The 12457-nt window shown below is 34.2% G+C and overlaps 1 protein-coding gene and 1 pseudogene across 1 annotated transcript in view; one reads left to right on the forward strand and one right to left on the reverse strand.

Annotated features, from left to right (window-relative positions):
• Positions 1-1156: 1156 nt before the first annotated feature.
• Positions 1157-7417, reverse strand: LOC106337384 (annotated as a pseudogene).
• Positions 7418-8924: 1507 nt separating this feature from the next.
• The window catches only part of LOC106338920, a 6280-nt gene continuing 2747 nt past the window's right edge, over positions 8925-12457 (forward strand). The window contains exons 1-3 of the mRNA XM_013777786.1: positions 8925-8955; positions 9057-9149; positions 9449-9537. Coding sequence (XP_013633240.1) covers positions 8925-8955; positions 9057-9149; positions 9449-9537 — 213 coding nt within the window. The remainder of the gene's footprint in view (positions 8956-9056; positions 9150-9448; positions 9538-12457) is intronic.

A 12457-nucleotide genomic window follows, 5' to 3' on the forward strand; every position in this document is an offset into this window, starting at 1 on the left:
AGTCTTCTTTTTTTTTTGGGTCAAAGTTATTGTTTCAGTCTTGGGTCAGCAATTTTTTCTTGGCAAAAAGATACTATTGCTCAATCAACATCAGAGGTTGAGTACATGGATCTGTGTGCTTCAGTCAGTCATAGCCATTGGCAAAAATCATGTTCAGCATAGAAGAAACCAAACATATTCATATCAAATATCAGGTGGTTAGAGAGTATAAGAAGAATGGAGATATTCAGCTACGATACTGCAAAGGCGAAGAACAACTGACAGACATACTCACAAAAGCTCAAGGAGAAAAGATGTTAGAGAATTTTCGTGATCAATTTGGTTTGATTAAGAAAAAGACAAATGAGTGTTGAGTAATGTCATTTTTGTAATCAAACCAAATTAGAAGAATCAAGGTAACTATAATGGTTTGTAGTTTAGTTTAGTGAAGTTGTTAACTTAAATGTAAGAAATAGTTGTTATAATTAATGTAAGCAAGACCTTAAGCTAGAGATAAAAAAGGTGCTAGTGGGAGTAGTTGAAATAGTTAGACAAGAAGGTAGACTTCTATAAGCTTGTAAGAGCGTCTCCAAAGGGAAGATGTTGATGGAACTTTAAGTAATTAAGAAAATTAAAAAAATCAAAAGATAAAGAAATGTGTGAGAAAAGTTTTTGGCAGGCATTCTTAGAAAACCTGTTAAATCTTTGAAAAACAGAGATCCCTCTCCAATTGAGCAGCTTTTTATTCAAAATACAAAAATAAAATAAAAATTAAACAATTATCAAATTACTAATATTTTTATCAATAGGAACTTGGTGTGTGTATCTCCACCGTTGGAGATGGCCTAAGATTATCAGAAATCAATGAGTAAAGCTTTAGAAAAATAACTTCCTCAAACACTTTCACTCACCAAAGTTGTTACTCAGAAACAGAGCAACGAAGATCAAGGTACTTAACTCTGTTTTTTTAAATAAAGATTACAACAGTAATTCATATAACCTTTCTTATGAACAATATCATTTGCTGTGCCTTTAAGTTCTGCTCTAAGGTTAAGTAAGAGACCAAATGAAACTGCATCTGAGTGTATGTTTTAGGTTTTTTTTTTTTGTAATTCATATAACCATTCTTATGAACAATATCATTTGCTGTGCCTTTAAGTTCTGCTCTAAGGTTAAGTAAGAGACCAAATGAAACTGCATCTGAGTGTATGTTTTAGGTTTTTTTTTTTTGTAATTCATATAACCATTCTTATGAACAATATCATTTTCTTATTTCTTATACAGATATAATGTAGTCACCCAAATCAATCACATCAGGCTTATTATTGTGGTGGAAGCTGAATCTTGTAACTAAAATCCAGCGAAGATCTCAGGTTTATTTAAGCATATTTATCCGCAACCACCAAGAGAAGAGCACAGAGTTCTTGAGGCTTAGAAAACATTGCCATATGATCTGCATCTTTGATCTCCATCACTTCTTTTACAGGAAAATTGCTGATCATCCAACGCTGGTAATCCTCAGGTATTGCAAGGTCCTCTCCGCATACGATATAAATACGTGTAACAGATCCGTACCCATCCTCGCTAAAGTTTCTTGTCCCTGCTAGATTGTCTGTAACTATGGGGTTTACCCTCACCAACATTTTCGCCAATTCAAGATCCTAACACGCCACAACAACAATCAACAAAAAGATTTACCTTTGAAAGTAGAGATTATTATTAAGCTTAGAGTCATACTTCTGGTGGAGAGAGCTGATAAAGATTTGTGGCCATGAAGTTTGGTCCAAAAAGGGCAAACTCTAAAGGGTGATCAGGTTTCCCGTAGGTTCCGAAGACGGTGTCCAACCAATCCTCTTGGGCGAAACTTGTGATCAGCTGCAGATTTCAGTCTATCAGAATCACTTGGATGAGATCAAACCGGTGCAACCAAATCATCGGTACGTACCTTTTCTAAACACACAATATTATGAAAAGCTTAAGAAAGCAAAATAACTGTATTGAGAGAAAACTCGTTGAAGCAATACAGGTTTAAGATTGTTAATGAATGATTTATTATACTCGTATATATAACCTTCAAAAACTTTGATAACTTTTTTTTTTTTTTTTTGTCATCAACCTAACTTTGATAATTTTCTTTGAATAAGAATATTTTAAGCCTAAAAACTAGCTCATTTTTTAATAAAACATTAGATTTTCATCCGCCTTTTAAAACGCCGAGATTGTTGTTTAGTGTTTAACAAAATTTTAGTTTTTGTCATTTTTTATTATTTATGAATTATTAAACAAAAATTGTCAAAGGAGGTAAGAGAATTAATTCAATTCTCTTTGTAGCCAAGTGAAGAGAATTTAACATTACCCTTTGTTGTATTTGTCTGCTACGAAACTGAGATTCTTTTTTCTGCACGAATCATAAATAAAAGCTGAGATATCTTTTTTTTTTATCAAATAAAAACTGAGATATCTTGACTTATGATTTGTAGCCAATGAAAGGGTATTTTCTTTTCTAGTTTGTGTTCGGTAATAACACTATGATTTGTGTCCACATTTTTTTTTTTTTGAAACACTGTGATTTGTGTCCACATATTTGTTTCTTTTCTAGGTAAAATTATTGTGTTCTGTTTGTTTTATTAAAATATAGTAACCGTTTTAATTAGAGTAGGCGCTAAAATGGTTCTCGAAGAGCACTAGATGTGTATCATATATTGAATGTGTAATTGTGTATTAACAGAATCCAATTGTAGAAAAATTACCCTTAATGAGAATGGCGCAGCTTAATGGCGGCGAAACCCCTCCTCAAATCATGTCTGCGGAAGTCTATAGGCTCTGGATACAATACTAGAGTGTGGGATGAGCTGTGGATCCCTACGACTCCTCTACGTCTGCCATCTGGTATAAAGCCAATTCAGAAGCCGAACATGTTTGTCTACGAGCTTATTGATCGCAACTCCAAAAGTTGGAACATAGACCTGTTGAAAACAATCTTTGCTTCAGAAGATATTCCGCTTATCACTAGCCTGCGCATCAGCAGGTCCTTCAGAGTTGATAGCTTCTGTTGGGTCCATACAAAATCCGGAATATACTCCGTCATAACCGGATATGACGAGATGCGTAGGCTGGTCAATGAGCAGCCTGGTGAGCTATGTAACGCACCTAGTATCTCCAGTTTAACGCAGCAGGTCTGGAAGGTCAAAACAGTACCAAAGATACGACATTCATGTGGCAGTCCTTATCGAATTGTGTTCCTGTCTGTAGCCGTCTCGCTGACCAGCATTGCCACCCCGTACGAACCTGTCAACGACGCGGACACGACGATGAAACTGTAAACCACATGCTCTTTGAATGTCCGTTGGCTACTCAGACTTGGACTCTTGCGCAACTACCCTTCCATCCGGGCGAATTCCCGAGTTCTTCCGTCGACAACAATTTTGACTGCCTCCTTAACAGAGTCCATAAACGGAACGGATCAGAGGATAGCCTGGCCCGTATCCCTTGGATCCTCTGGTTCCTATGGAAAGCGCGTAATGAGAAGGTATTTAATAACAAGGAGATCTCGCCGTTGGAGGTGCTGCAATCAGCGACCTCGGAGGCGTCAAGTTGGAGATTGGCGCAGATCATCCCGAACGTATCAGAGGAGAATGAAAACATGAACATGCCAGAGTTACCTGACAAACCGCCACAGAGACCTCTTTGCAGGTTCGACGCGTCGTGGAAAGAGATGCTCACTTCGGTGGTGGACTCGTGATTGAGAATGAGGATGTGAATACAATGTTCGGTTCATTCGCTAGTAACCGAGTTTTGTTCCCCTACACGTAGAGTTCAACACTTTGTTGTGGGCCATGAAATCCTCGCTAATTCTCGGTCACGTCTCGATGGCTTTTGAATCAGACTGCTTGCAGCTGGTAAGGCTAATTGAGGAAGAAGAAGAAGAATGGCCAAGTTTTATGACTGAGTTTGATGAATTCCTTGATCTTTGTTCTAAGTTTTTGTTTTGCTCCATTTCTTTTGTTTCACGTTTAAAGAACCTCCGAAGTGATCGCCTTGCGAGAGGTGCTAGGTCTCGCGGCTTTTGTTTTTTCCATGTACACTCTGAGATCCCAACTTGGCTGGTACTGGACACCACTTGGCTGGAATCATCTTAACAAAAGTATGAAGCTTTCGATGTCAAAAAACATGAGAAGTCCATAAATAGTATTAAAGCAAGTTGCATTTTTGTAAATCGTATATGAGAGTAAGGTTATTTTCATATAATATTTCTGTTTTAATAAAATAGATGCCTAAATATACCGTGATTTTAATTTTTTTTTAGGGCACCGAGATTTTTCTCTAACATAATCTCTAACAAACCGAGATTTTAATTATGTTAGCAATTAGAACAAAAGCAGATGAGGTTCTAGTGTCGGGCATGGAATATATCCAATATTTTTAATAAATAATTATTTAATTATGTCTGACAATAAATAATCTAATAAAAGTAAATATTTATCTGATTCCGTAAAAAATTCCCATTAAAATTTCAAATAATTTATCAAAAATAAATATTTATTTAATTTCTATGGAAATTAGTAAGAATATTTTTGGGTTTTTTGACGAAAATATATATATATACATACATATATATATATATATATATATATTCAATTTTGTAAGAAATTTTCTGAAGAAAGTATTAAAAATATATTTATTGAATTTGTCGGAAATTCGTCTTTTTTTTTAACGGATTTAGTTCCATTGAAAATTCCATCAGAAATTCCTATGTTTTTTTTATAGTGTATCATCCATGACTATAATGTAAACACGGGAAATTGTGGCTATATATTTGGTGGCTAACTTAACCACGGAACTATTATGATCACTAGGGGCATTGCCCCCGCGCAAGCGCGGGGTTGTGGACATTGTTTTTGTTTCATCTCAATATTTGTTAGGGTTATTGTAGCTGTGAATTTTGCGTTTTGGGTTGATCATTGTTTTTCAAGTTTTTTTTATTGTTATAGGGTTAGAGTTATGATGATGAACTGTGTATGCACTGTTCTGCACTCACGAAGAACTAAATTGTGTTAGTAATGTGATTGATATAGTTCGTGGTGTTCTTTGCTGTGTCACTGAAACTTATTGTTTGTTTGTCTTTTTAATTTGTTACTTGTACTGTTGAGATTACATAAATTATATTAAGGTTGTTGAGAGTAAATTTTGTTTCTGGATATTTTTATCCAGTTTAGTTGTGTAAGTTGTGTGTGTTAAGTAATAATTTTTTTTGTTTTATTATGTTGATTATATGTTTTTTTATTTTTAAACTTGTTGCTTTTACCGGACCTTTAAAACAAATATATGAAGACTTGTAGAAATAACTATAAAAGGAGTGACAATTAGTATTTGAGCCTTAATGAGTTTTAAACGAATATATATATATTTCTCATAAGAAGACAATAGCATTGGCCTTTTGACATTGAGCATGTAAGCTATTTTCATAAGACAAGAGGAGTGAGTAGGTGGAGATGTTTGTCTGTTAGGATTGTCTCTTGTATCTCCTGTTGTGGCTGTGTTTGTTTCTGTTTTATTTGATGGGTAATATGTAAACAAAAATCATTGTTAGTTGTATTTATCAGAGTTTGTAACTTACTCTTCTTTTGGTTTAGATAATTTCACTGATCTTGGTTGTCGTCTTCTTCGTAAGCATCTGCGAAAATAAGTTTGTTAATTGTTAAATAGTTGGCCGTGTAGTTTGTATTTGTTTAGCTGGTTCAATGTATGTGTCGTTGAGTTTTAGCTGAGTTGATTGGTTTGGTATATTTGTTTTGAAGTTTATTTGTAAGATTAGACAAAAAAAGAGGTGATCATTAATGATTCGTCTTTTTTGGGATTCTATTTTTTGGTGTTTTGATTGTTTGGGTTAATTGTGGTTTTTTTAAGCTGTAAAATAAAGATTTGTGTAAAATTAGATTGATAAGTAAGAGAGATAAATAGACGACCATAAATATTGGGTAGGAAATATATTTGACTATTGATGTTAGCACAATGTAGACAGTAATATAAAATGAATTATGTGTTGATTGTTTCTTACAGATCAATTAAGAGACGAATAACGACTCGAGTTGTTTTTTTGGTGAGGTAAGAGCCCTGGACAGAACGGATTTGCCCGCAAATTTTAATTCAGTTTCTCCACATGTTCATGTATTACTTTCATAAATATATATTAGGTTCGGCCATCAATGTACAAAGTATCATTTAGCTTAGAGGTATAAATGTTGGTGTTTATATCTCAATAACCCGGGTTCGAGTCATGAACTTGATATTTTTTCATATTTTTTAAAAGTGAAATCTAGGGAACGCTGATGTAGTACGCTGAAGAATGAGTAAAAATTCAACTATTATAATATAGATTTAGTAGCCGCAGTTTAGTGGATAGCCAGCTACGATGATATAACCACGGTGGTAGTATAGTCAGATTTTTAAATATCTAATCGTGGTCATTTTTCATATAGTCAAGGAATATCATGTAAGTCATGAAAAGTTGGTGGCTATAGAATTTTCTTTTAATAGTGGAGACTTTTCTGCCTAATAGATTGAGAGAGAGAGAGAAACAAAGCAGGGATCCACACGGATAAAAGACTGTAAAAGAGATAAAATTAGAGTGTGACAAAGGGTTTTATTTTTTTCATCTCTTAGAGATGTTGTATAGTTGTTGTTTCTTCTCTAGATTCAGTTGTCGTTAAATGCTTCTTGGCACTTCTAACAACGGTTCTACTTTGTTTTTTTTGGTATAACACTGTTTTACTTTGTTGCACATAAAAAAATGTTCTACCCAAAGGAAAAGATTTGGATGCATCTCTGACTAGTCTCCTATCAAAAGAGATAACTCATCGTTTGTTATGTTTCAGGTTTGATTGAGAGATGAAAAAGGTTAATGATAATGATATTAGCTTCCTCAGTTTTATTAAAAACATAAAGCTGCACGCGCAAGTATAGAGATTGCAGTTTGTGTTACCTTTTGGTAAACATAATTAAGCAGGTGGATTTCTTGTATCGGGCATGAAAGCTGTCATGAAGACAATAACAGCGATCTTGCATGGGAAGATGTCTGCAGCAAGCGCAGCACATATTCCTCCCATGCTATGAGCAATAACAATCACCTTTTCGTCATCTGTGCAAAGAGAGTTCAGAAACTCAAGCAACGGTTTGCAGTAATCCTTTAAAGTCTCAATCTCTTCCAAGCTGGTCATGTTTATACCAGATGCAGCCAGATCCACAACAGTCACATAGTGACCTGCAGCCTCCAGCTGCGTTTTCAGTTTGTACCAAGTCCATGCGCCGTGGCAGATCCCATGGACGAGCACAAACCGCTTCTTGTACTTCTTACTTTCCATTGTATTCTTTACTTTCTGCATGTTGGCTCAATACTTATATAGACGAGTTCTCATGGTCATTAAGAAATCAGAACATCAGCATCAGAGAATTTCCCGCAAATCTGTCAACCTTACAATTAAAAATGGAAAAGAAAGAAAGCGAAAGTGAAAGTGGGAGAAACGTAAGAAACTCTACGAGTCATGAGAAACTCAAAAGCAACATCACCTTCTGAATAGTAAAAACTCTATGAATCAATAATGTTGGGACTATGGTATTTTATTAGTTTATAGAGTTATTAATTTGCAAAAAAATAAAATTTTGAGATTTTTTTTTCTATTTTGGATATTTTTATGTATAATATAAGAAATAGTTGATTTTACCGTATATACATTAATTAAAATTTTAAAAATTAGACTCATATTATTTGGTGTATATTTTTATGTTTCATAGAATTCAAATGGAGTATTAGATATAATTTTACTAAATATTAACATATATTGAATTTTTTTTTTGTTGAGAAAGGGCTTAACATATATTGAAATTTTAAGAAAAATATAGAAAATTTCATTGTGAATATAAAACCAACAATATAATATTTAATTTGTACTTATATAAAATGTATATATATAGATTATTAATTTATGATTTTAATGGAACCATGTATTTATATAAGACTTTTCAAAATTTATTATCTTATTATTTTATCGATTTATATTTTGAACCGGTCCAATTAGGAAACGGAGAAATTTATTAATTTATTGTTTTTATTAATTTATCGAGTATTAATTTATAGAGTTTTTACTGTAGTTTTATTTTATATTTAAATTTAATTACATAATAAAATTATATTAATATATTTAAATACTTGTGATACCCATTAAAAACTATGCTAATAGTGATGTGGGATAACATGTTATTTCTCGAGAACATGCTAATAGTGATATACACCGAACTACGGCCACGTGCTAAATGTCCCCGAATTAAATATCTCAAATGTATTTTTCCTCAAAATTAAAGTTACACAGTGGAAGCTTCGTGTATTGCATAAAGGTTTATGAAGCAGATGTCCGGCCTTCGATTGAAAAAAGACCCTAAAACGCTTCTCGGCGAGAGAATGTTAAATCACCGATGGCCACGTGTTAGGGATATCTGAGTGTAACGCCGTGCTACCACCCGACCACTAGCACGTGGTTCAAACTCAGCTGCGAAACTGGAACTGAGCTCGCTTAACGACGCGAGAACGCTATGCTACCACCCGACCTCCCCGGCCTTCCATTAAGGAGGGAAAAAACTAGACCAAAATCTTGCCGACATGGTCAAATATGAAGGGTGTGAGAAAACTCGTTGAAATGGTCAACGTCTTTCCATAGATTCGCAGCTGAAGCTCCATGTCGGTTGAACATTGAATAATGTTTGAGGAACCCGGTAGACAGATCGTGAAAACTATCGACAGAATTCTCCGTTGGCCTTGAGAACCATATCAAAGTTGGTCTGTTGAGATTTTCCACAAACAACTGACTATATCCCGCATCTTTTTTCTTTAGTGATAAAGTATAAGAGGGATTAGATTATCTTGAAAAAGGTGAGACTTTTAATTTATACTTATGTCCAACTCGGATATCGGTGATCCTTTTTGTGAGTGACTTTTTTTGCGTCGTAGCAAAGACACGCTGTATCTCGAGAGCCGAACTCGTCACAAAGATCCATATAAGTTAATAACATTGTAATTGTGGTAGATACTACATTCATTGGACATTTGTGTTCTGAGACAAAGAATGAAATAGTGTCTCTTTCCAAAGAACCGAAGAGTGATGAAGTGAGAAACCTCGGTGAGTTGTGTTCTGTCTCTTTCCAATTTTCGACTCTTGAACAATAAAGAGATGTTCTCAAGTCACAAAAGTTAAATTACCAGTTGGATTGATTTTCATCGTTTTCAGAGAAGTAGAATGTGAAGAAGAATCCAGAAAGAGAAACATAGTCTTTTTCACATAGTACCTCTTGTTTTTTTTTTGGCATATATCTTGCCTCCAACCCTACGTTATGACACACACTGGTTTAATACTCTTAATTTTGAATGATATTAAGCTCGTATACTGAGGTATGAGTTAGTTTGATCAAACTTTTGAAGGAAAAATGCTCCGGACACAAGATTTTCAGAAGTTTCAAGAAGCTTCTACGATATGGAAAGCTTCAAAACCTATCTGCAACATCAAAAGGGTACATCATGGCTAGTTTCATCACTATTAGAAAATTGTCCTTTAACGTTCTAGAGTCTTGCACCCTTCGTTTGCATCTTTGTTGCAGTTTCTTCCAGTACCCTTCACGAGGATGCATCATGCATGGCATCAATGAGGAAACTAAAATGCATCATGCATGGCATCAATGAGGAAACTAAAATGAATATGTTTTTATAAACACGTTGTGAAATGGTCTATGAATCTGCGGTATGAGAACACAGGTGATAGAATTAGAATGGTAGGAGGTTGGAAATAGAGTTCTTTATGGCCACACTGTGAAGCTGATTTGGGAAGGACACAAAAATGGTGTTTTAAAGTTCTGCTCTAAAAGGTTAAGTAAGAGACCAAATGAAACTGTATCTGAGTGTAATGTTTAGTTTTTCTTTTTATTTTTTGAAATTTATATAACCATTCTTATGAATAGTATCATTTGCTATGTCGTTAAGTTCTGCTCTAAGGTTAAGAGACCAAATGAAACTCAATCCGAGTGTAATGTTTTAGTTTTTTTTGTAATTCTTATAACCATTCATATAACCAGCTCTGGGGGAGAGACTGATGAAGATTCAGAGCCATGAAGTTTGGTCCAAAAAAACTCTAAAGGGCGATCAGGGTTCCCCTAGACTAGAGATGCCAAATGGGTTGTCCATGTCCAAAGGACATATATAGTTAAATGGACAAAACAGTTTATTGAGCATTATTTTTTATGTCCAAATTATATCTAGTCCAAATAGTCCAAACCCAAAATTGACCATTTCAAATAGATCTTCCTCGGGCCCCAATAATTTTTTTGCATTAACCTACTAAATCCATAAAATTAAAAACATAACTTCATACTTAATTCATATAAAATATATATACAATGTGAGAAATGTGATTTTACGGTTTAGCGGAAAAACGTGATTTTGCGGTTTTGGCGGGAAAATGCAATTTTGTGGTTTTAGCAGAAAGCATGATTAGGCGGTTTTGCGAAAAAATAATTTTATGGTTTTGGCGGAAAAATGTGATTTTATAATTTTGGCGGGAAAACTTGATTTTACGGATTTGACAAAAAATTCTGATTTTGCAAATTTGAGGAAAACATATTTTTTATTTCTATTTTTTTTTTCAACTTAAAAAATCTTATATTTTTAGGTTGATTGGTTGTTCATATCCAAATGGTTTCAGCTCATCTAATTGAGAGTTAATGGGTTTCAGTTCAATTGAACAACTTTAATTTTTGGGTCTAATATGATCAGATTATTTGGATTTGGTCTTGGCTAACCCATGATCATTAATTTAAGTCCATTTGACATTCCTAATGGTCATTAAGTCCATTTACAGGCTATCAGAATCTTTTGGAAGAGATCAAACCGGTGCAACCAAATCATTAGGTACGTACCTTTACTAAACACAATGTTGTGAAAAGCCTAAGAAAGCAAAAGAACTGTAGAGAGAAAACTCATTGAAGCAAATATAGGTTTTGATTTTTCTAATTAGTGTATTTTTGAGCCTTAAATCTTCCTCATTTTACATAAGAAAACTAGATTTAAACGCGGGATTGCTATTTAACACAATTTTTTAAAAATTTATTTTTAATTATTTATGGATTATTAAACAATAATTAAGAAAGGAGTGAGGAGAATTAATTCAATTTCTCTTTGTAGCCAAGTGAAAAGAATTTAACATTACCTTTTGTTGTATTTGTCTGCTACGAAACTGAGATTCTTTTTTTCTGCATAATTCATAAATAAAAGCTGATAATATAAATGTCACATATAAAATAATGAATTTTATCTTAAGAATTCAAAATATTATCTAGTTTGGAACATTTTTTCTAAACGTCAAATATTAAAACACGGAAAAAGTATTAGTTTTAGAAAATATAATCGTAACACTCTGAAATATAGTGATGCGTGTGAAATTTCTTAAAAAAATAATTTAAACACATTTATCTTTTATTGATCATTTGTCAAAAATAAATCAGAATTAACTGTAAATAGAGTACTGGAGATATGGATGATTTATTATGAAGTACGTAGGTAAAAATCTGTGCTACGCGGCGGAATATCATAACATAAATAAGATTTGTATATAGATTTAAGCCATTTTACTCCTTGAGAAAGTGGTTAAAAGTTCTTCAAGATTCTGCGCAGGTGTTTATTTTCTGTTATATATATATATATTTTTTGTCCGATCATTAGTGATATATATTTTTAACGTTATATAACTATTTCAAAATTTTTTATTTATAATTTACATCTTATAATTAATCGATTGTTTAAAACCATGATATCTTGCATATTTGCATTGTTTTAAGCTTTCATTTTGTACATAATGATCATATAGATTAGGAGTTTAGCATCTTTAGGATCCATATTGCATTCATATGTCTTAATCAGGTAATGGTGGGTCCTATGGAGTAATCAGAGGTGTTTAGAAGCATTGTGATCCAAAAAGAGATGAAGAATGGAGATTGTTCAATCATAAGGCGAGCCACGCGGGTTGCAGCGCCCCGAGTCAACTTGCCCGCGTCACCGAAAGACCAACTCGAAGGAGCCACGCGGGAAGGATCACACGGGGTCGACTACCCGCTCGCATGAGATAGAAGAATCATCGAGGTCTTCACGCGGGGAGGGCGACGCGGGTGATCCCCATCTTCCCCTACCCGCGTTGCCAAAGAGTTTTGTTCGAGGAGTCACGCGGGTGAAGCAGCGCGGGATCACTCACCCGCTCGCACGAAGAAGGAGGGTCGTCGAAGGTCCGACGCGGGGAAGGTGACGCGGGTTGGTGCTGATCGTCTCGACCCGCGTCGACGCTTTACCTTAGTCGAATTTTAATGTTTTTAAGGGATTTTAAGACTTTTTAATGGAAACCATTAGGTTTTCCAAACACATATAAATACTCTTGTAATCCTAAAGTTA

Source organism: Brassica oleracea, chromosome C4 (assembly GCF_000695525.1).
Source record: "Brassica oleracea var. oleracea cultivar TO1000 chromosome C4, BOL, whole genome shotgun sequence".
In the NCBI taxonomy this organism is placed as follows: Eukaryota; Viridiplantae; Streptophyta; class Magnoliopsida; order Brassicales; family Brassicaceae; genus Brassica; species Brassica oleracea.